Source organism: Sus scrofa, chromosome 3, assembly GCF_054392235.1.
Source record: "Sus scrofa isolate SSC_HxYL_T2T_F1_AM1 chromosome 3, Sscrofa_HxYL_maternal_Yorkshire_Landrace_v2.0, whole genome shotgun sequence".
Taxonomy (NCBI): domain Eukaryota; kingdom Metazoa; phylum Chordata; class Mammalia; order Artiodactyla; family Suidae; genus Sus; species Sus scrofa.
Window position 1 is genome coordinate 32,095,764 of NC_139385.1, and position 26,987 is coordinate 32,122,750.

The 26,987-nt window shown below is 44.9% G+C and overlaps 2 protein-coding genes across 7 annotated transcripts in view; both read left to right on the forward strand.

Annotated features, from left to right (window-relative positions):
- TMC7 (transmembrane channel like 7) overlaps nt 1-6,954 on the forward strand; it is a 54,685-nt gene extending 47,731 nt beyond the window's left edge. For 2 of the 5 annotated variants that reach the window (XR_014840637.1, XR_014840635.1), the window contains 3 exons: nt 3,454-3,532; nt 4,160-5,075; nt 6,261-6,954. Coding sequence is in view for 2 of the 5 variants with exons in the window: in XM_085017418.1 (XP_084873544.1) it covers nt 3,454-3,532; nt 4,160-4,234 (154 nt within the window). In the remaining 3 variants the exon portion in view is untranslated. Of the gene's footprint in view, nt 1-3,453; nt 3,533-4,159 lie in introns of all 5 variants that reach the window. The other 3 variants (XM_085017418.1, XM_021086539.2, XR_014840636.1) reach the window with 2 other exon arrangements.
- Nucleotides 6,955-12,079: 5,125 nt separating this feature from the next.
- Nucleotides 12,080-19,789, forward strand: COQ7 (coenzyme Q7, hydroxylase). Of its 2 annotated transcripts, none has more exons than XM_021086541.2 (6): nt 12,080-12,213; nt 15,303-15,481; nt 17,135-17,249; nt 18,125-18,264; nt 18,941-19,009; nt 19,456-19,789. In XM_021086541.2, the coding sequence occupies exons 1-6, from the start codon at nt 12,141-12,143 to the stop codon at nt 19,531-19,533; spliced, it is 654 nt and encodes a 217-aa protein (XP_020942200.1). In that variant the 5' UTR covers nt 12,080-12,140; the 3' UTR covers nt 19,534-19,789. The 2 variants fall into 2 exon arrangements, with proteins under 2 accessions (XP_020942200.1, XP_020942202.1); XM_021086543.2 differs by lacking the exon at nt 12,080-12,213 and adding an exon at nt 12,321-12,549.
- The last annotated feature ends 7,198 nt before the right edge of the window (nt 19,790-26,987 follow it).

Genomic DNA, 26,987 nt, shown 5'->3' on the forward strand with positions numbered 1-26,987 from the left:
TTTTTTTTGTCTTTTTAGGGCCACGCCCATGGTATATGAAGATTCCCAGGCTAGGGGTCCAATCAGAGCTACAGCTACCAGCCTGCACCACAGCCACAGCGACGCCAGATCTGAGCCTCATCGGTGACCTACACCACAGCTCATGGCAACGGCAGATCCTTAACCCATTGAGCAAGGCCAGGGGTCGAACCTGCGTCCTCATGGATTCTAGTCAGATATGTTTCCCCTGAGCCATAACGGGAACTCCCCACACATCCATTCTCTTTCAGATTCTTTTCCCACATGGATTATTACAGAATATCGGATAGTTCCCTGAGCTGCACAGCAGGTCTCCGTTGGCCAGTCATCCCATAAGCCTCAGTGCATATGCCAGTCCCAGACCCCCAGTACATCCGTCCCACGTCCCCTTAAGATATTTTTGTAACCTGCAAATCAGTTCTAGCGGTGGTTTTTAGTGGTTATTTGTGGACATAGAGGAGCCACAGATTTGAGTGGTCTGATGCACAGTATCTCAGCTCATTTGAGCTGTTGTCACAAACTGTCACAGCCTGGGTGGCTTATGAATAACAGAAATTTATTTCTCATGTTCTGGAGGCTGGAAGTCCAAGGTCAAGGTACCAGCATGGTGGGGTGAGGATCCTTTTCCGGCTTATAGACTTTTGTTATCCTCATATGGCAAAAGGGCCTAGGGTGCTCTCCAGAGTCCCTTCTACAAATCCCATTTGTGAGCTCTGTCGTCATGGCCTAATCACCTCCCAAAGGTCCCACCTACTAATACCATCACTTTGGTATCCGGATTTCAATATATGAAATTTTTTTTTTTAAGGCTGCCCCTGCAGCATATGGACGTTCCAAGGCTAGGGGTTGAATCGGAGCTGGAGCTGCCAGCCTATGCCATAGCCACAGCAACACCGGCTCCGAGCCGCATCTGTGATCTTGTGGCAATGCCAGATCCTTAACCCACTGAGTGAGGCCAGGGATCAAACCCTCATCCTTGTGGGCACTGTGTCAATTTCTTAACATGCCGTGCCACAAGGTAACTCAGAACAAATAAGTGGAACTGACTGTAGTTTCCATGTACTAACTCATGTAGTCACCACAGTTCTCTTACAATGTAGATATTATTACTATCCAACCCCGCCATAATGTATGAAGGGGGTCAAGAAATTCATGTGTTGAAGGCAAGAAACTTTTGATATTAATAAAATGGATGTGGAGTCTCCATCGTGGCACAGTGGAAATGAATCTGACAGCATCCATGAGGATGCGGGTTCGATCCCTGGCCTCGCTCAGTGGGATAAGGACCTGGCATTGCCAGGAACTGTGGTGTAGGTCACAGATGTGGCTCGGATCTGGCATTGCTGTGGTTGTGGTATAGGCTGGCCGTTACAGCTCCGATTCAACCCCTAGTCTGGGAACTTCCATATGCTACGGGTGCGGCCCTAAAAAGACAAAAGAATGATGTGGGGGTTGCAGCTGATTAGCCTGGAATTCTGAAGGTCTGGGAATGCGGCTGCTCCATCCTAATTCACCCCAGCCGTGGTTTGTCTGGCACCATCTGGTGGTGGTTACCTGATCCGCCTTCCACATCTTTGGGGGTCATTCTTGTCCTTGGTCCTGGGGACTTCTAGAAGAGAAGATTGACGTCACTGAGTCCAGTGGCCCTCGTGTCCTCAGCCCTTTCTGCGGAGATTGGACAGGCTGCCACTTCCCCTTCATGGATGGGGTTGCCTGCTGTTTTCCTGGGGGCCTTGCCCTCTGTCCCACTTACCCCTCTTCCCAAATATCCTCAGTCACCGCCATCGGAGGCCCAGGGCTGAACGGAAAGCAAGAGCCTATTGCTAGTTGCTTTTATTCAAAATTGTATTATCCCATAAATACATTTAAATAAAAAAAAAAAAAGAGGGAGAGTTCCCGTCATGGCTCAGTGGTTAATGAATCCAACTAAGAACCATGAGGTTGCAGATTCGATCCCTGGCCTCGCTCAGTGGATTCAGGATCCAGCGTTGCCATGAGCTGTGGTGTAGGTCTCAGACACAGCTCAGATCCTGCGTTGCTGTGGCTGTGGTATATAGCCTGGGAACCTCCATATGCTGCGGGTGTCGCCCTCAAAAGACAAAAAGATAATAATAATAATAATAATAATAAAATAAAAGAAGGAAAGAATTGGCATTTCCATTGTGGCTCAGAGGGTTACGAACCTGACTAGTAACCATGAGGATGCATGTTGGATCCCTGGCCTCGCTCAGTGGGTTAAGGATCCCGTGTTGCTGTGACTATGGCGTAGGCCAGCAGCCACAGCTCCGATGTGACCCCTAGCCTGGGAACTTCCAGAATCCAACTGCAGCAGCTCAGGTCACTGCAGAGGAACAGATTTGATCCCTGGCCCTGCACAGTGGGTTAAAGGAGCCAGCGTTGCCACAAGGCATACCTCTGTGAGGCATAGGTCACAGCGGTGGCTCACATTCAGTCCCTAGCCTGGGAACTGCCATGTGCCATATGTGTGGCCATTAAGAAAAAAAAAATAGAATTCACAATTGTATTATCTTAGGCTTGTTATCACTAGGTTTTACTATATCCCCATTTAGCAGATGAGGAAACTGAGGCCAGAGAGGTTCCCCAGGGATCATCCACAGCCAGTTGATTCCTTGTCAGCCGACTTTCGGACCGTCTCCTCCTCTCTCTCCTCTCACATCGTGTGCCAGGGGAGCAGCAGCTGCTCTTGATATTAACTTAGAAGGCAGACTGGCATCGGGCTCTGTGGCCACTGCCAACTAAAACCCCTTGGGCTGTTTCTGATGCCCTCTGCTTGGAAGAGATGAGGGTTTTCCTTCCTCCTCCCTCGCTCCCTCCCTGCCTTCCCTCCCTCGTTCCCCCATTCCCTTGCTTCTGCTTTTTTTTTTCTTTCCTGTCTGTCTTTTTTTTTCTTTCTTGCTCTCTCTTCTTTCTCTTTCTTTCCTTCTTTCTTTCTTTCTTTCCTTCTTTCTTTCCTTTCTTTCTTTCTTTCCTTCTTTCCTTCTTTCTTTCCTTCTTTCTTTCTTTCTTTCCTTCTTTCTTTCTTTCTTTCCTTCTTTCTTTCTTTCCTTCCTTCTTTCTTTCTTTCTTTCCTTCTTTCTTTCCTTCTTTCCTTCTTTCTTTCTTTCCTTCCTTCTTTCTTTCTTTCCTTCTTTCCTTCTTTCTTTCTTTCTTTCTTTCTTTCTTTCCTTCTTTCCTTCTTTCCTTCTTTCCTTCCTTCTTTCCTTCCTTCCTTCCTTCTTTCTTTCTTTCTTTCTTTCTCTCTTTCTTTCTTTCTTTCTTTCTCTCTCTCTCTCTCTCTCTCTCTCTCTTTCTTTCTTTCCCTCTCTCCCTCCCTTCCATCCTTCATAAAACTGTCCCAGACAAAGTGTGACAGGTTATCTGCAGGGACCTGCAGGTGCTGCGCACTCCGTGATGGCCTCTCGCCTTGCGTTGCAGCCTCGTCATGTTTTACTTCATCGCCCTCGCCGGAGCACACAAGCGGGTGGTCCTGCAGCTTCGGGAGCAGCTGTCTCTGGTAAGGAAGCATCGGTCCTGGGGGTCAAGGCCGGCAGCATTTACCCAGGACCCTGAAAGGAATGTGGTGTTTTTCCCAGGAAGGGGTGGGATGCTCCCATCACCACTGCCCTCGAACTCAGCCTTCAGGCTTAGGCTCCTCCTGCTTCATTCATTCCCTCAACATGTATATCCTTGTCCTGGGCTGGGATACTGAGATGAAGAAGGGAGACTGCTCAGTCCTTAAAGAAAAAAGATAAAGGAGTTCCCTTGTGGCTCAGCGGGTTAAGGATCTGGTGTTGTCATTTCTAATATTTGTTAACAGATATTTTTGTTTGTTTTTTGTTTTTTTGTCTTTTTGCCGTTTCTTGGGCCGCTCCCACGGCATATGGAGTTCCCAGCCTAGGGGTCGAATCAGAGCTATAGCCGCCGGCCTACACCACAGCCACAGCAACTCGGGATCTGAGCTGAGTCGGCAACCTACACCACAGCTCATGGCAACGCCGGATCCTTAACCCACTGAGCAAGGCCAGGGATCAAACCCGCAACCTTTTGGTTCCTAGTCGGATTCGTTAACCACTGAGCCACGACGGGAACTCCCTGTTAACAGATATTTTGAATGTGCTCTTGAATCTCTCTCTGTTTTCAGGAAAGTCGTGACAAGCGTTATCTAATCCAGAAACTAACAGAAGCCCAGAGGGATATGAGGAACCGGCTAGAATGATGGCGAGATGCTGCTGCTTGGGGCATAAAAGCTGGCTGGTGACCTGCCAGCCTACAAAGCCCACCTGGGATTTTAGTGAAAATTTTTAAATATATTTTTCTGGAGTTTGGGGCTTTCCTGAAAGTGGCTCCATCCATGGCCGGTTTTTACATCCCCCAGCCCCTATTTAGGGCTTTAGGGACTTAGAAACGCCAGGTCAAGGCTCTGTCTTTGCCTGGGACCCAGTAGCTCAGGGACAGGTCGACACAGACTTAGGAAGCTGTTGATGCTTTCCTGCCAAAATTCAAGAGACCATTTATATTTCTACAAGCTTATTTGTATTGTCTTTTGAAGTTAACTGCAGGGGTTCTCTGTCTGTGAGCCTGGGTTCTTCTGAACCAGGATCTAGGGCTTTAGGCCGAGACGTGTCCCTTCTACTTCTTAGAAGTAGGGACTGTCTTGAATTCAGTTCTATAGACTTAAACTGGAGCCTTTTTGTTTGTTTGTTTGTTTTGGTTTTTTTTTTTTTTTTTTAGGGCCACACCCGTGGCATATGGTGGTTCCCAGGCTAGGGGTCGAATCAGAGCTGTAGCCACTGGCTTACGGCCACAGCCACAACAAAGTGGGATCCAAGCAGCATCTGCGACCTACACCACAGCTCTCGGCAACACCACAGCTCACGGCAACGCCGGATCCTTAACCCACTGCATGAGGTCAGGGATAGAACCCGAGTCCTCATGGATGCTAGTCAGATTCGTTAACCACTGAGCCACAAAGGAAACTTCTAACATTAATTTCTTTTTTTTGTTTTTTGTTTTTTTTTCTTTTTAGGGCTGTACCCAAAGCATGTGGAAGTTCCCAGGCTAGGGGTTGAATCAGAGCTGCAGCTACTGGCCTATACCACAGCCACAGCAACACTGGATCCTTAACCTACTGAGCAAGGCCAGGGATCTGGAGCCTTTTTTTTTTTTTTTTTTTTGAATGGAGAAATCCCACCCGGATTTTAGTGATGTTTGGAACATAATGGGAGCATAGAGAGGATGGTTATATAATTTCACCAACATGATAAGAGAGAAAAAAGCCCGTCTTGTGCTGTGAATAATAAGCAAGGACCTGAGTGAAGATGAGGCAAACAGCTGCAGGATGGCTCCCTGGGCATTTGCTGTAGCCTCATTACTCAGGGGAAGTTCCTTTCATCACCCCATTATCCACACGCCTTCCGTTCCCTCCTAGTCCTGCATTTGAAGACTTGGCAGAGGCAATTTGTCTCTCATTTCTCCAAATACCCTTTCCCTTCCTGCACTAATACTTCAGAGCCAGGCTGGAAAGAGCCATCCAGTATTTGAGTTGTGGGTTTATGTGCACAAGTGTTTGGGCACGTGGGTTGCAGCCACAGGCCAGCCAGGTGCAGGTGCACCCAACTAGACCAAATGCTGACATCTTAAACACACATGTTCGTGTTTTTAAGGGTGGATGGTTGTTTCCTTGTGCTTAAAATTTTTAGTTTTATCTGACAAAACATGCAGAGTCTCTCTTGAGATTTCCATTACCGTAAAAACCCGATGCAATAAATACCTCATCATAAGCTGACATGAAATTGATAGCTTTAAACCTTGGAATATAAGCCTAATGTAATGCTAATGTAATGTTCTCATGGTGATACCGTCAGTGTCTCCTTCAAAGCACTGTAGGTTTGTAACAGACCCTGTGTGCCCTTCTTCCATTGTTTTGCATCCTTTCATGGGCTCCAGACCTTTCCTGGGGTAGCCTGGAATTTTAAGGTGGAGGCAGGTATTAAAAAGCTGCTGCTGTAAAGACGGGTTCCCACCCTTAGCCCCGTCCCCCCGTTACTCAAAGATGGTTGACGTCTTGCTCTGAGGAGCAAAAGCAAGCTTACCACGGTTTATGCATTTCAATGTATTTGTCCCTTTGCCAGACCTTTCATTTTGCACCTCCACAGTTAGTATGAACACTGGATTTTTTTTTTTTTGGTCTTTTTTTTTTTTGTCTTTTGAGGGCCACACCTGCGGTATATGGAGGTTCCCAGGTTAGGGGTCTAATCAGAGCTGTAGCCTCTGGCCTACACCACAACCACAGCAAAGCCAGATCCAAGCCACGTCAGTAACCTACACCACAGCTCATGGCAACGCCGGATCCTCAACCCACTGAGTGAGGCCAGGGATCGAACCCACAACCTCATGGTTCCTAGTCGGATTTGTTTCTGCTGTGCCATGATGGGAACTCCTGGATATTTTTTGATATCCTCTGAGACTGCTGAGCTGTTCAAGCTTTTCCTGTCTTGTTAAGGTTTATGAATTTTTAAGTCCAATAGCTAGTGTCAGGGAATTTCAAGCACACAAAAAGCTCATTCCATTCTCACTTTTAAAAAGTTCTAATTGTTGACATTTTTGTCTAGAGCATTTGTATGTATAGCATCCTTGCCTTTACCATGCTTCTGAGAACAGTCAAGTTTTCTGTATGTGTGTGTGTGTGTGAGAGAGAGAGAGAGAGAGAGAGAGAGAGTGAGATGAAAGCTGTGTTTTCTTTCCCTAGTACACTGAAATGTGCTAATATATTCAATTTAGTTACATGCTGCTAATTTGCCTACTTCTTACTTGAATGTTTTTATATATTTGGATAACTTTAATAACTGCAGGTGATGTCTCTATAAATGTTCAAGTGCAGCTCTAACGAATGTGCATTAAAACTACTGATTAAATTGTGTCTGGAAGGTTTGAAAATGGCCTGGTGTGTATTTGCATTCTTGGAGGCGTTTTGTCGGCAATCAAGTGATCATGGAACACTATAAACTATAACAGTCGGTAAAGCTGCTCTTTGCCTTTTGCTAGAATCAGAGAGATGAAAGAAGTATTTAATTATAGAAAATCGTCAAATGAGAGCTTTAAGATGAAGCCAAGGAGGGCTGTGTGTGTGTTTGAAACTTAAAAGACAAAGTTATTTCAACCACTCCCCATCCTACCAGAGGGAACCCCTGCTTCCCCTCCCCACACACTCCGTGCCCGAGGCATGTGGAAGTTCCTGGGCCAGGGATCGAACCTGAGCCATGGCAGCCACCTAAGCTGCTGCAGGGACAACGCTGTATCCTTAACCCAATGCACCACAAGAGAACCTCTGGGAATCACTGCTAATTATGCTTATTTTATTCTCCCGGAAGATTATAATACATTTTCAAGCAGATAATGTATCTGTAGTTGTATGTGTGGTATTCAGTTAGTTATTTATGACATCTCCTTTTTTTTCTCCTTAACAGCATCTTGAAGATCTTTATATGGAGAGTAGCTACTCATTCTTTTTAATGACTACATGGCATTCTTCCATTGTGTGTACTTGCTTAATCACTTTCCCACTTCGGGATACTTAAGTTTGTTTTCAGTCATTCCTTGCCGCCCCCTGCCCCCCAGACACACACTCCATACAAACACTAGGAGCTGGAATTTTTAGAATTCATGCAGACACTTCTCTCTCTCTCTGGTTTTTTGTTTGTTTGTTTTTAGGGCCACACCCACGGCATATGGAGGTTCCCAGGCTAGGGGTTGAATTGGCACTGTAACCACTGGCCTACAGCACGGCCATAGCAACACCAGATCTGAGCTGCATCTGCAGCCTACACAGCTCACAGCAACGCCGGATCCTTAACCCACTGAGCAAGGCCAGAGATCGAACCCGAGTCCTCACGGATGCTAGTCCGGTCTGTTAACCACTGAGCCATTACAGGAACTCCATCCAACACTTCTCTTTTCTCTGTTCTACCCTACTTGGCTTCAGGTTCTTGTTCTTTATCAAGGCAGCCTTGCTTTTTTTTTTTTTTTTTTTTTTCCTGTGTCTTTTTAGGGCAGCATATGGAAATTTCCAGGCTAAGGGTCACATCGGAGCTGTAGCTGCCAGCCTACACGACAGCCACAACAAAGCCAGATCAGAGCCACGTCTGTGACCCATACCACAGCTCAAGGCAATGCCGGATCTTTAACCCAACTGAGCAAGGCCAGAGATCAAAGCCTAGTCCTCCTGGATACTAGTAGGGTTTATAACTGCTGAGCCATGGCGGGAACTCCTGCCTTGCACTTTCTTGCAGCCACAGAAAATATTCTCATCCCAGCAAAGAGAAGAATCCATTTAGGCAAGTCTTTAGTTTGCATTAACTCTTAAGTGAGCAAAGTAAATTCCTACAGCTGCGTATCTGATTGCAAATACACACTGGCATAAATATTGGAGAAGAAAGTGTGAACTTGAGATTGGCACTGGCCAGCTAGCTCTGCTGGCTTGAATCATGAGAGCTGCAATTGCCAACCCTCAACACCCCTTGAAAGAGCTCAGGGTGGAGAGCAGGATGGAGGCACTCTGTGCTCTGGGAAAACTGGCAGGACAGGTCTTCAGGTAGTTAGATATTTTCAGGAGATTGTATGAGCCCAATTTTTGCATCTCCTCTTATCTAGAAAAGTACTAAAATCCTTCATGGTGACATCTGCTCCTCGTGACTAGTAGTAACCTTCTGTAAAAATGTGTGCTTGGATTCATGTACCTCCCCTGACACCAAAATTCCATGTACACTGATATTCCCCCCACCTCTTTAGAGCCATATTTCAAAGCTATTTGCCTCCTGGGCTATAGTCCTCATTTTGCCCCAATAAAACTTAACTCTCAAATTTTAGATTGTGCTTTTTTTTTTTTTTTGAGTCTACAAAAGTAGTTAATTTTGCTGGAGTGGCACTGCAAGATCTGATCCCTAGGAAGACAGTTTCTGAATATATCTTCTTTATATAGGGTATGGCTTTATTACTAAATTTCATTTGGTTTATTTTCTTCCGATGAATGGGACATGGAATGGCTCAATTACTTGCTTAATTGTGTAATTTTGTACAGGTATCTTCACTTTTGTGAGATAAAGTACCCTTCTCTTTAAATTCAAAAAATAATACTGGGAGTTCCCATCGTGGTGCAGTGGAAAATGAATCCAAGTAGGAACCATGAGGTTTCGGGTTCGATCCCTGGCCTCGCTCAGTTGGTTGAGGATCCGGTGTTGCTGTGAGCTGTGGTGTAGATCGAAGATGTGGCTCGGATCTGGTGTTGCTGTGGCTGTGGTGTAGGCTGGCAGCTACAGCTCCGATTAGACCCCTAGCCTGGGAACCTCCATATGCCGGCAGGTGCAGCCTAGAAAGACAAAAGACAAAAAATAACAATAATACAGAGACTGACTTTTATTTTTGAGGACCGAATTAGGAAATAATAAGCTTTTTGTGAAATGTTTTCTCATTGCAAAACTGCTTGTTTATTATAGAAAATACAGAGAACACTGAAAGCTATAGAGAAAAAAATAGCATTTTTGGACAGCCGCTGGTAATCTTGGCAAAATTCCTTTTAAGGTAGAAAGTGCAGAGAAAGGGAGGAAGAATGAAAAGAAAAGAAAGAAAAAAAATGATATTCTCATTTCTTTTTCATGACTGTTTTCTTATTTTATCCAAAGTTTTGTTTTTTGGGTTTTTTTGGTTTTTTTTTTTTTTTTTTTTGGTTTTTAGGGTCACACTCTTGGCATATGGAGGTTCCCAGGCTGGAGGTCAAATTGGAGCTGTAGCTGCCAGCCACAGCCACAGCCACAGCTACTGCAGCGTGGGATCTGAGCTGTGTCTGCGACCTACACCACAGCTCAAGGCAATGCCAGATCCTTAACCCACTGAGCGAGGCCAGGGATCACACCTGAGTCCTCATGAATGCCAGTCAGATTCACTAACCACTGAGCCACGACGGGAACTCCTATCCAAAGTTCTTTATAAGTACTTCAATGGGCTACATAATATAATATCATGCAGATGGATCACAATTTTTTTTAACATTCCTTTGCTGCTTGATATTTTGTTTCCAAATATTCCTGATAATAAATAACTCCAACATCCATAAGTCTACGTCAACATTTTTTTTCCATTTTTTTTTCTTTTAGAGACCTGAAATGGGATTATATAGCCAAGGTTTAGAATATTTTAAGGCTTTTGAGAGCCAGATTTACACTCAGGAGCTGTACATGAGAATGTTATATCATCCTCACCTTCACCAGATATTTGGGTTTAAAAACTTATATAGGAGTTCCCGTAGTGGCTCAATAGTAACCAATCTGACTACCATCCTTGAGGATGCAGGTTTGATCCCTGGACTCGCTCAGTGGATTAAGGGTCTGGCCTTGCCTCGAGCTGTGGTGTTGGCCGCAGTCGTGGCTTGGATCCCGAGTTGCTGTGGCTGTGGTGTAGGGTGGCAACTATAGCTCCAATTTGACCCCCCACCTGGGAACTTCCATATGCCAAGGGTGTGGCCCTAGAGAGACAAATAAAATAATAAAAAGTTATATAAGAGTTGATCATAAACTATTAAATTCCTGCACTGTATTAAAGTAATTTGAAAACAATTAGCAACTTCAATTACTTTACAATGGCAGTGTATGTTAAATGTGGGGATTTTTTGGCCCCACCCATGCCCAAGGCATGCAGAAATTCCTGAGCTAGGGATGGCATCCACACTACAGCAGTCGGCAGTGACAACATGGATCCTTGAACCACTAAGCCACTTGGGAACGCCTTAAATGTTTTGCAATAACTTGGATAAAAGATACATATAATCCAAAGGTGTAAAGTAGAACATGAAAGCCCCCTTCTCACCTCCAACCCTCTGAAGTTACCATTACTGGACATTTTGTTATACATCCTTCCAGATGTGCATCTTTGATTTTTTTTGGCCCTCATACAGATTACACATTCAAAAAATTATTTCTGTTCAATAGAGTTGTAGAAGGAGGATTGCTATATCAATGGATATGCATTTATTAAAATGTCCACCAAAATTTTTTCTTAGTTTATTTTCTTAGAGCAGTTTTAGGTTCACAGCAAAAGTGAGGAAAGTAGATTTCCTATATACCCTCTGCTGCCACATTCCCCCAGAGTGCTACGGTTTGTTACAATTGATGAGTCTACATTAACAGACCGGATATAGTTTTGATTTCAGTTCCAGAGCAGGAGTTGAATCCTGGGCCGCAGTGGTGAGAGCCAGGAGTCCCAACAACTAGACCACCAGGGAACTGGTGAATAACTTTTAGAAGTGTGAAATACGTGGAGTTCTTGCTGTGGCTCAACGGTATTGATATCTGCAGTGCCAGGACTCAGGTTCAATCCCCAGCCTGGCATAGTGGGTTAAAGGACCTGGCATTACCACAGCTGCAACAAAGGTCGCCACTGCCACCCGGATCTGATCGCTGGCCCGGGAGCGCTAATATACTGTGTGGCGGCCAAAAGAAAAAAAAAAAAATTATGAAATACGTTGCTAAATCTCACCTCCCCAGCCCTCTCGTCAAGAAACCAATTTGCATCAATACGTTCACACTAACAGTAAAGTGGATATAATAATATTAATAATGTTCTTTGTAGAAAATTTAAAAAATAGAGAAAAGGGCTAAGAAGAAATTTAAAATCGTCTGTCAACCCCCAAAATACCTGGAGATACCATGCAGTGAACTGAATTCCAGAATGTAATTTCTGGAAGTGGATAAAGGCTACAAATAGAGAAAAGTCTCCTATGCTGGTAAAGCATAAAATATGATGGCTATGCCAGTAAATAATTCCCTCACGGTCCTCTTTCCCAGGAACGGAGGTTAGGTAGTAATCCTGTCGCTATCTTCTAAAGAACAATTTAGCGTTCTCATCTCCATGGCAACCCTTCACCGGGCTCCTGAGTGATTGATAATGGTCAGATCCAATAGGATCTTTCCATTTGACACTCCCAACCAATCGAGTGGAAGCTGGGCGCTTAGGGGCGTTTCCACCTACGCAGAGGCGGGCTGCATCTGCCTTACGCCAGCTGTACGTCATCAGTCAGTGCCGAGGGCAAGTTGGGCTCACTATTCAAGGAGTGGGTACCCTGTTGCGGGGCCATGAGCTACGCCGGGGCAGTGGCGGCTCGCTGCTTGTGGCTTCCGCGCACGGGGGCCCCGCGGCCCCTTTCAGGTAAAGTGTGAGAGCGATGGCTGCCCCGCGCTGGGCTGGCGAGCAATGAACTTTTCTCCTGAGGTTTGGGTCGGAGAGGTCACGGCGTAGACGTTTATACGTCACGGGACTGCGACCGAGCGCGAGCGGAAAAGCAGGGCTAGGCTTGTAATGTGTCGCCGGCCCGCTGGGCGGGAAGAGAGTGGTTTTCTGATGTGACGCTCTGTGGTGCCGGTTCCGGGTTAGCGGGTTGGGGGAATGACCTAATTGCACACCTGTTCTCTGACGTCACTGCAGGTGTGGTCGGCGTTCCAGGCTGAGCAAAGTTGGCGACCTTGAAAATTTAGCGTCCCATGGGTGGGTGTATTCCCATAATCCGCAGCGTCGGCTTCTTCCCAGCTCCCCAAGGGAGCTTGGTAGAAATGCGGTTTCTCAGGTCCCTCGCCTGACCTACTGAGTCGCCATGTCTGTATTTTAACTAGCCCTTCGAATGCTTCGTATGCATTTGCATATTTTGAGAAGCACGAAATTGGTGGAGCATCGAGAGAGACTTGGGCTTGGATCCTGGCTCCTCTCCTCATTTCGTCCCAGCGGCCTCAAAATTGTGAGGTCGTTTTCTGGAAGTTAAGTCATTCGTCTACCACCTTCAGGATGGTTGCATTATCGCAGTACCACTTGTATTTTTTATCACTTTTTAAAAAATTAAACCGTGTTCTGTTTTTAAATTAAATGATTTCACGGAAACCCTATCTTTACGGTAAGCGGAGAACCAGGATCGCACGTCCCAAGTAAAGTACTTGTAAAAAAAATAAATACGCTGAACACAAGTTGTTGTATTAGATACTGCTGCCTACCAAGGCTTGAACCTGTCTTTCTGGTAAGAATGGGAGGTTAACAAGCGTTAGGAAGTGTTCAAGTTATGTCACCTTTACAGCCTCGTTGATGAAAGCAAAAGGATTGGAAGAGAATAACTAAATAACATGAGTGTTATTTAATGCATGTGCATAGCCACTTAAGATCGTCCCATAAACCATTTGAAGTCACACATCGTTGATATGTGTTTCACATTTTGGGAAAACACGAATATAAAATGATGCATTTGAGAGCTTCTAGCAGTGAGCCTCAGTTTTATTTTTAAGTGTGTGAGTGCAGGCAAAACCCAGAGGATTGTTGAACATGAATTTTAATGCTCTGTTGTTGAGCCAATGACAGAATTCTTCTTCTTTTTTTCCATTTTTAAAAGTATTGATTTATAATGTTGTGATTCTTTTTCATTTATAAAGCTACTTTGCTTCCTGTATCTCATTTTGTCTCCATGATAACTCAGTAAGAAAGGTTTTATTATTGTGTTTTCCCTTAAAAAGAAAATAACCTGATTGGTCCTAATTTTATATGTAAGAAATGGCAATTCCAAATTGTCTAAGGTCTGTGTTAGAGATAGGATATGTATTTTCTGTTTTTTTTAATTTGAAATTTTTAAAATTGGAAGTTTAGTTGGTTTACAGCGTTGTGTTAGTTTCCGGTGTACAGCAAAGCGATTCAATTTGCTGTATATCTGAAATTAACACAACGCTGTAAACCAACTATATCTTATACACGTATCTATATTTCAGATTCTTTTCCCTTATAGGTTATTACAAAATATTGAATATAGTTCCCTGTGCTATACAGTAGGTTATCATTGGTTATCTGTCTTATATATACTAGAGTGTATATGTTAATCCCAAACTCCCAATTTATCCCTCCCCCAGCCCCTTTCCCCTTTGGTAACTATAGGTTTGTTTTCTGTCTGTGAGTCTGTTTCTTAAATAAGTTCATTTGTGTCACATTTTAGATTTTGTATGTAAGTGCAAGCATATGATCTGCCTCTCTTTCTGACTTCACTTACATGATAATCTCTAAATCCATTCATGTTGCTGCAAATGGCATTATTTCACTTTTTAATGGCTGAGTAATATTCCATGGTATATATGTACTACATCTTTATCTATTCCTCTGGCAATGGACATTGAGTTTTTTCATGTCTCAGCTGTTGAAAATAGTGCTGCTATGAACATAGAGGTGCATGTGCATGTATGTGTGTATGTTTATATATATGTATGTATATATTTTGTCTTTTTAGGGCCACACCTGTGGTATATGGAACTTCCCAGGCTAGGGGTCTAATTGGGGCTGCAGCTGCCGGCCTACACCACATCCACAGCAATGCCAGATATGAGCTGCATCTGCAACCTGCACTGCAGCTCATGAGTACCACCGGATCCTTAACCCACTGAGTGAGGCCAGGGATCGAACCCACATCTTCATGGTTACTAGTTGGCTTCATTACCGCTGAGCCGTGATGGGGACTCCCACATGCATCTTTTTGGATTAGAGTTTTGGTGGACATTTTAATAAATGCATATCCATTGATATAGCAATCCTCCTTCTACAACTCTATTGAACAGAAATAATTTTTTGAATGTGTAATCTGTATGAGGGCCAAAAAAAATCAAAGATGCACATCTGGAAGGATGTATAACAAAATGTCCAGTAATGGTAACTTCAGAGGGTTGGAGGTGAGAAGGGGGCTTTCATGTTCTACTTTACACCTTTGGATTATATGTATCTTTTATCCAAGTTATTGCAAAACATTTAAGGCGTTCCCAAGTGGCTTAGTGGTTCAAGGATCCATGTTGTCACTGCCGACTGCTGTAGTGTGGATGCCATCCCTAGCTCAGGAATTTCTGCATGCCTTGGGCATGGGTGGGGCCAAAAAATCCCCACATTTAACATACACTGCCATTGTAAAGTAATTGAAGTTTCTGGAGTTCCCATCGTGGTGCAGCAGAAACAAATCTGACTAGGAACCATGAGGATGTGGGTTCAATCCCTGGCCTCGCTCAGTGGGTTAAGGATCCGGCGTTGCTGTGGCTGTGGTGTAGGCCGGCAGCTGGAGCTCTGATTAGACCCCTAGCCTGGGAACCTCCATGTTCCACGGGTGTGGCCCTCAAAAGACCAAAAAAAAAAGTTTCTAATTCTTTTCAAGTTATGTTAATACACCACAGTCTGTGAAAGAATCCATCTGGAGTTTACCTGAGAGTAATAGGGAACAAACACTTGCATTGCAGCCTATGGAAGAAGAATCAGTGCCAGATTTTGGAGTTCAGGAATGACCTTAGACAATATCAATTGGGCAGCTGTGGATCGAATAATCCGGGTGGATCACGCAGGTGAATATGGAGCAAACCGCATCTATGCTGGGCAGATGGCCGTCCTGGGCCGGACAAGCATCGGGCCGGCCATTCAGGTGCGCATTTCTTTATCTCTGTCCTTAACATGTCACACTGGGTCATGCCTTCTCAAGGGAGGTACTGTTGTCCCCAAGAGAGCAAAAATCAGTTATGGAGGTGGGGGTGAAGGAGTAAAAAAACCTGTTATTTTTATTTATAAAGCACCGCCAGACATTTAGTATATAAACAGATATATAGTATATCTGCAGTATTAAAATTTCATGGGGGGGGCAGTAAAAAAGGGTTGAGGGTCATTGCATTAGGTGAAAGCACCAGTCGCTAAAACGTTATGATCCCGCCCCTTTTGGAGCCCAGTGAAAATGTTTTATACTTTATACTGAAAGGCAGGTGGACGGGCCTGGGCTTACTAGTCACACGGACCAGGGTTCACTTGATGGCTCTCTCCCACCTCCTACCTGTGTGACCTTGGGGGAGTCACGTGACTTCTCTGGGTCTCCATTTCTGTGTCTGCAAAATGAGCTGCTAACAGCTCATTGGGTTTTGATGAAGAATAAATGAACTGGTGGAGTTCTCGTTGGGGCTTAGGGGAAACGAATCTGACTAGCATCCATGAGGATGCAGGTTCGATCCCTGGCCTCACTCAGTGGGTTAAGGATCCAGTGTTGCCGTGAGCTATGGTATATGTTGCAGACAAGGCTCAGATCTGGTGTGGCTGTGGTGTAGGCTGTAGCTCCCATTCAACTCCTAGCCTGGGAACCTCCATATGCCATGGTGTGGCCCTAAAAAGACCAAAAAAAAAAAAAAAAAAAGAACTGGCGTCGAGCAACTAACACCACACCTGGCATGTAATAGACACTCAGCACAAGTTAAGTTGCCCGCTCCAAGTGCTTGGGCAAGTTACTTAACATCTCTGTGCCTCACTTTCCTCATCTGTATAATGGGGGTAATGATAGTTTGTCCTTTCCAAGGCCACTGTGTAGATGGATTCCGTACATAAAGCTATTTGACAGCTCCTAACTACAGGACGGGCTCTGTTAGTGCAGTCTCTGACTGCCGTTCTCCCCTTTGTCTTTGATGTAAATGATACTTAGGTTTCTGGCTGCTGAAAGGAAAGTACATAAAAGGTAATATCCTGGACTTTCCTTCCTGGCTCAGTGGAAACAAATCTGACTAGTATCCATGAGGACACAGGTTCGATCCCTAGTCTTGTTCAGTGGGTTAAGGATCCGGCATTGCTCTGAGCTGTGGCGTAGGTCGCAGACACAGCTCGGATCTGGCGTTGCTGTAGCTGTGGTCTAGGCTGGCGGCTACAGCTCCAATTCGACCCCTAGCCTGGGAACCTCCATGTTGGGGATGTGGCCCTAAAAAGACAAAAATTAAAAGAAATTTAAAAAAGAGAAAAGGTAATATCCTGTCCTCTTAGTTTTGAAATAGACTAAACATCTCATTTCTCACGGCCGTAGACCCTTATCCTCGAATGTGTGTTATGGATTGCAGGGGCCTCTGCCAGAACTGTGGTTCAGGGCTGCTTCTCTGGAATTGAGATGACAGGCAGTTCCCTTGGTTTGCTGTCACTCTTCTCCATAGTCTGATGTTTACACTTTTTTCTTCGATGATGATTCCAGGGGAGGGGAGAAGTAGCAGTTCTCATCATTTTTTCCTTTTTGCTTCCTCCTGGGACTGCTTACATGTCTTTATGTTTCTTACAGAAAATGTGGGATCAAGAAAAGGACCACTTAAAAAAGTTCAATGAGTTGATGGTTGCCTTCAGGGTGCGGCCGACCGTTCTGATGCCCTTTTGGAACGTGGTGGGATTTGCACTGGGTACGCATTTGTCCAGAAGAGCTTCTGGGAGCTTAGGGATCTGGGAGGATTGAATCATTAAATAACGACTTCTACAGTTCTTTTCAACCTTTTTCAATTTACTTTATATTTTTCTAAAGTTAAATTGGCCCTTATTTTGCTTAGCTTTATTTAAGACAGCATCTTAAAGTCAGTACTTTTCTAAGTTGGTTGCAGTGAAAATAAACACAGCAGTGGGGAGAAAAGCTCAGAGTTGCAGCAAATGATGTTCCCTGGTGACGGTTCCAAATCTGAGATCTGCTTGCTCTTAAAAAGGGAGAGTCAGTGGCATAGAAGAATCAAAGACACACTCACCCCAAGTGAAAACTCACTCCTGCCGTAATCAGAAGGTTAGAGCATTGAAAGAAAGGAACAGGAGTCCCCTTGTGGCTCAGCAGGTTCAGGATCTGGCATTGTCACTGCTGTGGCACGGGTTCAGTCCCTGGCCTAGGAACTTCCTCATGCAATGGGTATGCTCCAGAAATTAAATAAACAAAAAAGAAGAAAAACCATCCTTACTATGTGATTCAGGGTGGGGTTTTTTGGGGTTTTTTTTTAACACCATGACCTGGTACCTCCTAAAACCATGGCTTTCAAGGGTAGCAAGTTGCTCCTAAGGACCTTTGCCACATCTAAGACATTTTCAGTTGTCACAACTGGGGATGGATGCCACGGGCACCTAGTGGGTGGGTGCCAGGGATGTTAAGCATCCTCCAGTGTTCAGGACGTCCCCTCATAACAAGGAATTCTCCAGCCCCAGAGCCCGCGGTGCCAAGGTGACAGACCTTGACCTGACCTGATCTCCATCTCCAGTGGTGTCAGTCCCAGGCTTTACCGTCTGGATCTGACACTTCCAGGCGCAGGAACCGCCCTGCTGGGGAAGGAGGGCGCCATGGCCTGCACCGTGGCTGTGGAAGAGTCCATAGCGCACCACTACAACAACCAGATCCGGAGGCTGATGGAGGAGGATCCTGCCAAATACGAGGAGCTGCTTCAGGTATTTGACGGTGCCCTGGAGTAGGCTGGTGCGGGAGAAGGGCAGATGGGTAGTTTGGGAAGAGGAACAAGATAGACACTTAGGGGCTGGGGCTGCCTTCGCAGTCCAGGGCAGGCAGGCAAACCGAGGCAGCTGAAGCCCTGTGCCCTGTCACCTGCCCCGGCAGAGCTGGGACCAAGACCCCGTGTCTTCCTGAGCCCAGACCTGTATTCTCTCCCACTTCCAGATCATTGATGGATTCTGAGCAAGTACTGTGAGCACAAACGCTTCAGATGAAATAAGTGAATGTTCTCAGAATAATAATTACATAAATGAGTGAAGAGCCTCAGAAATTTTCTACAGGAAATACGGAAACCGTTTGTTTTTTAAAGCCTAAGTCGGTTTGTAAACTGTGGCCACTGGTTAACCACTGGTTGCTGTAAATAAGGTTTTGTGGGAACACAGCTGCACTCATTTGTCTCCCTGTCCGTGACTGCTGTCCCCTCTGCGGTGGCAGACTTGAGTTGTGACAGGGCCCTTCCAGCCCCAAAAGCTTGCGTTACTGAGTCTGTCCCTTTGTAGGAAAAGTTTGCCTACCTGTGTCCTGGACGTAACTCGAGGCTTTAGCCTCTAGAGTAACTCACAGCAGCAGGGAGTTAGAAGGCTGACTTGCTCCCATTTCTTTGTATTAAACCAGGTGATAAGGAAGTTTCGGGATGAAGAGCTTGAGCACCATGACATAGGCCTGGAACACGGCGCAGAGCTGGTGGGGACCCACTTTCCCTGTTTGCTTGCAGTGGTGTCTTGTCTGGAAGGTTGAGGGACGGGCAGTTTTCTGTTTCCAGAAAGATGGATTTAAAAATGATGGTCCAAAAAAGAGAACCAACATCCTGCTTGACAGAAAGCAAGCAAATGCCTCGCTCCCGACCAGGAATCTTATTTCTCTCTTCCTTATCCTTTTCCCAGCACTTTCCCCCTTTCCGGTGAGAAAGCGGGTGGTTCACATGTTTTGGCTGCAGCCGAGGCATTCCAGTCTTTTGAATAGGTTTCCTTTTTTCTTTCAGATAGTTTATTTTTCTTTAACATCGTTTCTTAGATGTTAGTACTTACCCAGAGAAGTCCCAACCCTGCCATGACATCCTGTACGTTTACAGCTGAATGTGAACAGAGGATGTGTTTCTCCTGTTTGCTAATCGTTGTTGTTTTTAACAGGCTCCAGGGTACACCGTTCTGAAGAGCGTTATTCAGGCCGGATGCAGTGTGGCGATATATTTATCAGAAAGATTTTAAATTGTGTCCACTTTTCCCTGTGTATAAATGAGAGTAATTTAACGAGTGACATGGGCAGAAAAGGAAACATACGATCATTGTTCTGTGAATTTGCTATTAAACTATGAGAGGTTTTTTTCATTAAAAAAAAAAAAAAAAAAGCTCTCCAGTGTTGATTTTTTTCTGTGCTGCTTTATGGCTATAAGGCTGACGTTTCACCAGGTGTGTTAAGATTACAGAAAATAAAGCCAGTCCTTGTTTGGGCTGTAATGAATTTTTTCCTAAAGTGTCAAGAATGAATCATTAAGGTGAAGCCACACAACTCACACTGGGACTTGAACCCATAGGCTGGGACTCGAACCCAGCCAACACCCAGAATGGGACTTAAAAAAAAAAAAAAAAATGAACGAATCATTAAGAAAGTAACAGAAGGAGTTCCTGTCATGGTGCAGTGGTTAACAAATCCAACTAGGAACCATGAGGTTGCAGGTTTGTTCCCTGGCCTTGCTCAGTGGGTTAAGGATCCGGCGTTGCCGTGAGCTGTGGTGTAGGTCTGCAGCTACAGCTCCGACTAGACTCCTAGCCTGGGAACCTCCATATGCTGCGGGTGCGGCCATTGGAAAAGACAAAGAAAGAAACAGGAATCTTCAAACATGGTAATGTTTTAAGTGTGGCACCGCGAGACTGTGGAGCCCATCAGCAAAGAAGACTGACTTTGTTTCTGTGGTGAATTGTGAGTCCAAGGCAGGTTACTTCTGTCAGAGAATATTCTAAATTGTGGGTTATTTATGAAGTTGAATTATAATCCTTTCCTTTAGGTCTGCTCCCCAGACTGGACCAAAATGGGCTATAATTTTCATGCTTTGTTGAAATTTCTATGATTTGCAAATTTTTAAATAACTTCTGAAAAAACCTAGATCAGTGGTTCTTCTTGGCTGCCCACTAGAATGTCCTTTGGAGCTTTTTAGAATTTTTCAGATTGTGAACTAAAAATTCTGAGTTCATCAGGGTGGGGCCAAGGATCGGAATGGTTTTAAAAGCTCCCGTGTGACTCCAGGGTGAGTCCAAGCTAGGAACCCTGGACTAGGCGGTGAGCTGCTTATGGCAAAGAGCCTTGTTACTGGGTCTTTGCCTGCCACCCCGCACCCTGTGTTTAACCTGCTCCTTGTGATGGGGTGACTCGCCTCAAAGGGTCCGGTTTTGAAGCACAGTGACATGGGATAGTTTGGATTCGTCTTCTACATTGCTTTTTTCCTATACAATGTGAATATGATGGAGTGAAATCATTCTTCTGACAATAATTGCAATAAATTAAACATGGGAGGAGATCCTGCTGTAGGTCAGTGGTAACAACCCGACTAGTATCCATGAGGACACAGGTTTGCTCCCTGGCCCCAAAAAGACACTGCGGCGCTTTACGTCTGAGTGTTCTGCCTGTGGTTTCCTCTAAGAGTTGTACAGTATCCAGTCTTAAATTTTGGTCTTTCATCCATTTTGAGTTTATTTCTGTGTATGGTGTTAGTGTTCTCATTTCATTCTTTTACATGGAGCTGTACAGTTTTCCCAGCACCACTTGCTGAAGAGACTATCTTTTCTCTGTTGTATATTCTTTCCTCCTTTGTCACAGATTAATTGGCCATAGGTGTGTGGGTTTATTTCTGGCTTTCTGTCCTGTTCCACTGATCTATATTTCTGTTTTCGTGCCAGTTCCTTACTGTTTTGATGACTGTAGCTTTTTTTTTTTGTCTTTTTGCCATTTCTTGGGCCGCTCCCACAGCATATGGAGGTTCCCAGGCTAGGGGTCCAATCGGAGCTGTAGCTGCCAGCCTATGCCAGAGCCACAGCAATGTGGGATCCGAGCCACGTCTGCAACCTACACCACAGCTCACGGCAACTTGGGATCGTCAACCCACTGAGCAAGGGCAGGGATCGAACCCGCAACCTCATGGTTCCTAGTCAGTTTCGTTAACCACTGCGCCAGACGGGAACTCCCTGATGACCGTAGCTTGTAGTATAGTCTGAAGTCAGGGAGCCTGATTGCTCCAGCTCCATTTTTCTTGCTCAGGATTGCCTTGGCTATTCAGGGTCTTTTATATTTCCATACAAATTTTAAAAATTTGTTTGCTCTGGTTCTGTGAAAAATGCCATTGCTGCTGTGATAGGGATTGTCCTGAATCTGTAGATTTCCTAATAAAGTCATTTTGACCATATTGATTTTTTTTTTCCTCTGTCTTTCTAGGGACACATCCGCGGCATATGGAGGTTCCCAGGCTAGGGGTCCAATTGGAGCTGTAGCCACCAGCCTAAGCCAGGGCCACAGCAACACAGGATCCGAGTCATATCTGTGACCTATACCACAGCTCACGGCAATGCCAGATTCTTAACCCACTGAACGAGGCCAGGGATCGAACCTGCGTCCTCGTGGATGCCAGTCAGGTTCATTAACCACTGAGCCACGACGGGAACTCCTTTTTGTTGTTGCCATATTGCTTTTTTTAACCCAAGAGCATGGTATATCTTTCCATTTGTTTGTGTCCGCTTCGATTTCTTTCATCAGTGTCTGATGGTTTTCAGAGTAAGGTCTTTTGCCTCTTTAGGTAGGTTTATTCCTAGGTATTTTATTCTCTTTGCTCTGATGGTAAATGGAATTGTTTCCTTAATTTCTCTTTCTGAACTTTCATTGTTGGTGTGTAGAAATGCAGAAGATTTCTGTGTATTATTTTCATTTCTATCTGCCTACAAGACCCTCCACTTACTTGGAAGACAAGAAAATCCCGAGCTCCACACATCCCGAGCTGAGTTCCTTGCCTCCCCTCCTCCAGTCCTGCTTCCTCCATGGCCCCCTCTCACAGGGGATGACATCTCTATCTTCTGGTCCTCAGGCCAAAAGCTCTACAGTCGCCTTTGATGCTTGGCTCTGTTACACTCTCATCAACTGGGACGCCCTTCAGGCTCATCTTCACAGTCTCAGCCGATGCCACTCAGGTCCCTCCAACCCCCATATCTCACCTGGATTCTTTTAGAAGCCCCCTAACTATTCTTCCAGCTTTACCCTCATCCTCCCCCATCCATTCTCAGCCCAGCAACCAGGTGATCCTTTGATCCATAAATCGGACCACCATACCGCTCAGCTCAGAACTTCCCAGTGGCTTTTCCCAGTTATCCCAGAATAAAAGTCACAGTCTCTAAAATGCTTTCTAAGACCCTCCGTGATCTGGTCTTCTGTGACCACTGCCCCTTCCTCACTGATCCGGCCCCACCAACTCCCTTCCCATTCCTTGAAATGCCAGGCACACTCCTGCCTTGTGGACTTTGCAATGGCTGTTTCCTCTGCCTAGAATCCTTTTCCCTCTGCCTAGAATCCTTTTCCCCAGATACCTGTATGGTCAAATCCTTCACCAACTCCTGAGGTTTTTGCTCAAATATCCTTTTTTTTGTTTTGTTTTGTTTTTTAGAGCTGCACCCATGGCAATGTGGAAGTTCCCAGGTTAGGGGGTCGAATCAGAACTATAGCTGCCGTCCTATACCACAGCCACAGCAACTCGGAATCCAAGCTTCGTCTGTGACCTACACCACCGCTCATGGCAACGCCAGATCCCCAACCCACTGAGCGAGGTCAGGGATCGAACCCGCATCCTCATGGATACTAGTTGGATTCATTTCCATTGTACCACAGCAGGAATTCCCTCAAATGTCACCTACTTTGGTGTCCTTTTTTCAAAATTGCAAATCCTACCCCACCACATGCCCCACCTCCTGGCTCTGTTCTGTACTTTCCCCCACAGTGCTTCCTGCCTTCTAGCAAATTATATAATGTACTTACTTGTTATGTTTCTTGTCTGTCTCTCCCTGCAAGAATGTAAGCCGGATAGGGCAGGAATCTTTGTTTTAATCACTGGCACATAACAGGTGCTCAGTAAATAGGTGTCAATGGAATTGAATGAAGAAATTGCTCTCCCTTGTTAGAAAAGTCATTTTCACATAACTAGTAATTCAAAACTACTTCTCTGTGTGACTCAGAAAATTCAGTGGAGATTTATTGAAAAGATGCTACCAAGCTGCGTTGAGTGCCTGGACCCCGGGTCTGTCAAATTATTTTGCTATAAAATTCAAAATCTTTTAGCTGGCAGGGAATGGGGAGGTGGGGACAGGGAGGAAAAAAAGAAAAAAATGCTACCAGGAAAGCAAAGGAAAGTCATTCTCTCCATTACTTGCTTATGATTAAAAAAATATATGTAGGCTGGATTTTTGCATATGAATCCACATGCAAAAGAATGAATTTAGATATGTACTTCACAGCATAATACAAAAATTAACTCAAAACCGACGAAAAATCTAAATGCTAAATCTAAAGAAAACAGAAGGGTTAATCTGTGTGACCTTAGATTAGGCAGCAATTTTCTACATATGACACCAAAAAGCACAAGCAATGAAAGAAAAAATAGATAAATTGGATTTCATCAAAATAAAATTTGTTCTTGGAAGAATACTATCATGAAAGTGAGAAGACAACCAACAGAGCAGGAGGAAATATTTTCAAATCATGTATCTGGTAACAGATTTCTATCTAGAACATACCAAGAGCTCTTACAACTCAACTATAAAACAAATAGCCTAATTAAAAATAGGCAAAAGGAAGTTCCCGTTGTGGCTCAGTGGGTTATGAACCAGACTAGTATCCATGAGGATGCGGGTTCAATCCCTGGCCTCGCTCAGTGGGTTAAGGATCCCGCTTTGCTGTGGCTGTGGTGTAGGCCGGCAGCAGTAGCTCCGATTGAAGCCCTAGCCCGGGAACTTGCGTATGCTGTGGATCCTGCCGTAAAAAGCAAGAGAGAAAAAAAAAAAAAAAAGAAAAAGAAAGAAAAATAGGCAAAGGATTGGAATGGACATGTCTCCAAAGAAGATATACAAATTGATGGCCAAGAAGCACTTGGAAAAAACATTGGCCATCATTAGTCATTATAGAAAACTTCAGTGAGATACAACTTCACGCCCGCTAAGATGGCTACAGTCAAAAAGACAGAAAATAAGTGCTGGTGAGGATGTGGAGAAATGGGAATCCTTATACCCTGCGGGTGGAAAGTAAAATGGTGCAACTCCTTTGAAAAACAGTCTGCGTTTCCTCAGACAGTCATACATAGAATTTCCATGAGACAGTAACTTCTCTTCTAGGTATAAACCCCAAAGAAATGAAAACATATGTTCAAATAAATGTGTATATGAATATTCATAGCAACATTATTCGTAATAGCCAGAAAGTGGAAATGACCCAGGTGTCCGTCAGCTGATGAATGGATAAACACGCGTGGTCTGTCCATACAATGGAATCGTATTCATCCATAAGAAGGAATGAAGTACTGATACCCGCTGTAATTGAGGCACTTGCAAACAGGTCTTGGATCTGGTTTTGCTGTGGCTGTGGTGCAGGCTGGCAGCTGTGTCTCCGATTGGACCCCTAGCCTGCAAACCTCCATATGCCACGGTACAGCCCCCCCACAAAAGCAAAGGAAAAAAAGTGAGAAACCTTAAAAAGATGGTGTTTGGTTACAGAGTTTCAGTGCAGGAAGAGGGAAGTAGTGCTGGAGATGGATGGTGTGATGGTTGTGAACCATGTCAGCGTGCTTTTTTGGTTTGTTTTGGGGTTTGTTTGTCTTTTTAGGGCCACACCCGTAGCACATGGAGGTTCCCAGGCTAGGGGTGGAATCAGAGCTGCAGCCACCAACCTACACCACAGCCACAGCAACACCAGATCCAAGCTGCATCTACGACCTACATACACCACAGCTCACGGTAATGCCAGATCCTTAACCCACTGAGTGAAGCCTCGTGGATGCTAGTCAGATTCCCTTTCCACTGAGCCATGGTGGAAACTCCTCAATGTGCTTAATGCCACTGAGCTGTACACATGAAAATGGTTTAAGATGGTAAATGTTACGTATATTTTACAATGATTTTTTTTTGAAAATATGCTAAGTGAAGGGAGCCAGACACTAAAAGCCGTATAATATTGCAGGACTCCATGTATATGAAATGTCCAGATCAGGCAAATCCTAAGACAGAAAATAGTCTAGTGGTTGCCTAGGGCTGCAAGAGACGTGGGGAATGGGGAGTAACTGCTAATGGATATGGGTTTCTTTTGGGGGTGATGGATGTTCCAGAATTAGGTAGTGGTGATTCTTTTTTTTTTTTTTTTTGTCTTTTCGCTATTTCTTCGGCCGCTCTTGCGGCATATGGAGATTCCCAGGCTAGGGGTCTAATCGGAGCTGTAGCCACCGGCCTACACCAGAGCCACAGCAACGCGGGATCCGAGCCGCGTCTGCAACCTACACCACAGCTCACGGCAACGCCAGATCGTTAACCCACTGAGCAAGGGCAGGGACCGATCCCGCAACCTCATGGTTCCTAGTCGGATTCGTTAACCACTGCACCACGACGGGAACTCCAGGTAGTGGTGATTCTTGCATAACGTGTGAATATACTAAAATCCAATGGCTTATGGACCTTAAAATGGTGAGTTTTGTAGTATGAATCATAACAATTAAAAAAATACAGGATTTGGGACTTTCCATTGTGGCTCAGTAGGTTAAGAACCCGGCATAATAGTGTCCTTGAGGATGCGGGTTCTATCTCTGGCCTCGCTCAGTGGGTTAAGGATCTGGCCTTGCTGCAAGCTGCGGTGTAGAATGTAGATGTGGCTTGGATCCTGTGTGGCTGTGGCTGTGGTGTAGGCCGGCAGCTGCGGCTCTGATTCAACCCCTAGCCTGGGAACATCCATAAGCTGCAGGTGCAGCCGTAAAAACAAAACAGAATTTCTAGTTTTATGCTGTATTCAAAAGGGAATTTCAGTCTAGGCTATTGAATGGGGAAGCGATTTCTTTAACGTTCCACTCTTCAAGCCCACAAAGCATATAGAAGCCTTGATTTTCTGAGATGCTGGTGCTCTTTCTCGCCTTCCTTTATCGAAACTATTTATTTATTTATTTATTTATTTATTTATTGTTTTTTTAGGTCCACACCCGTGGCATATGGAGGTTCCCAGGCTAGGGGGTTCAATCAGAGCTGCAGCCGCCAGCCTAGGCCACAGCCACATTGATGCCAGATCCAAGCCACATCTGTGACCTACACCACGGCTCACAGCAATGCTGGATCCTTAACCCACTAATTGAGGCCGGGGATTGAACCCACGTCCTCATGGATGTTCATCTGGTTTGTTAACCGCTGAGCCAAGATGGGAACTCCCTTCCTATACCAAAGCTAATTTTGTGAGTATGCAGTCAGGAGTCTTAGTCTTAGGAAGGCACATCATACAATCTGTATTAAAAGACCAGATTTGCTGCTGTTTGCTTAGCATCCCCTTCCGAATTGATAGCTGATGTTTTATGCTTCTGAGAGCTTCTAGAAGAAGGCCAGAGAGATTTTCTGAATCCCCCTTTGATTGCTTTTAATTCCATTACAGCTTGTTCTCGTGTATTAAC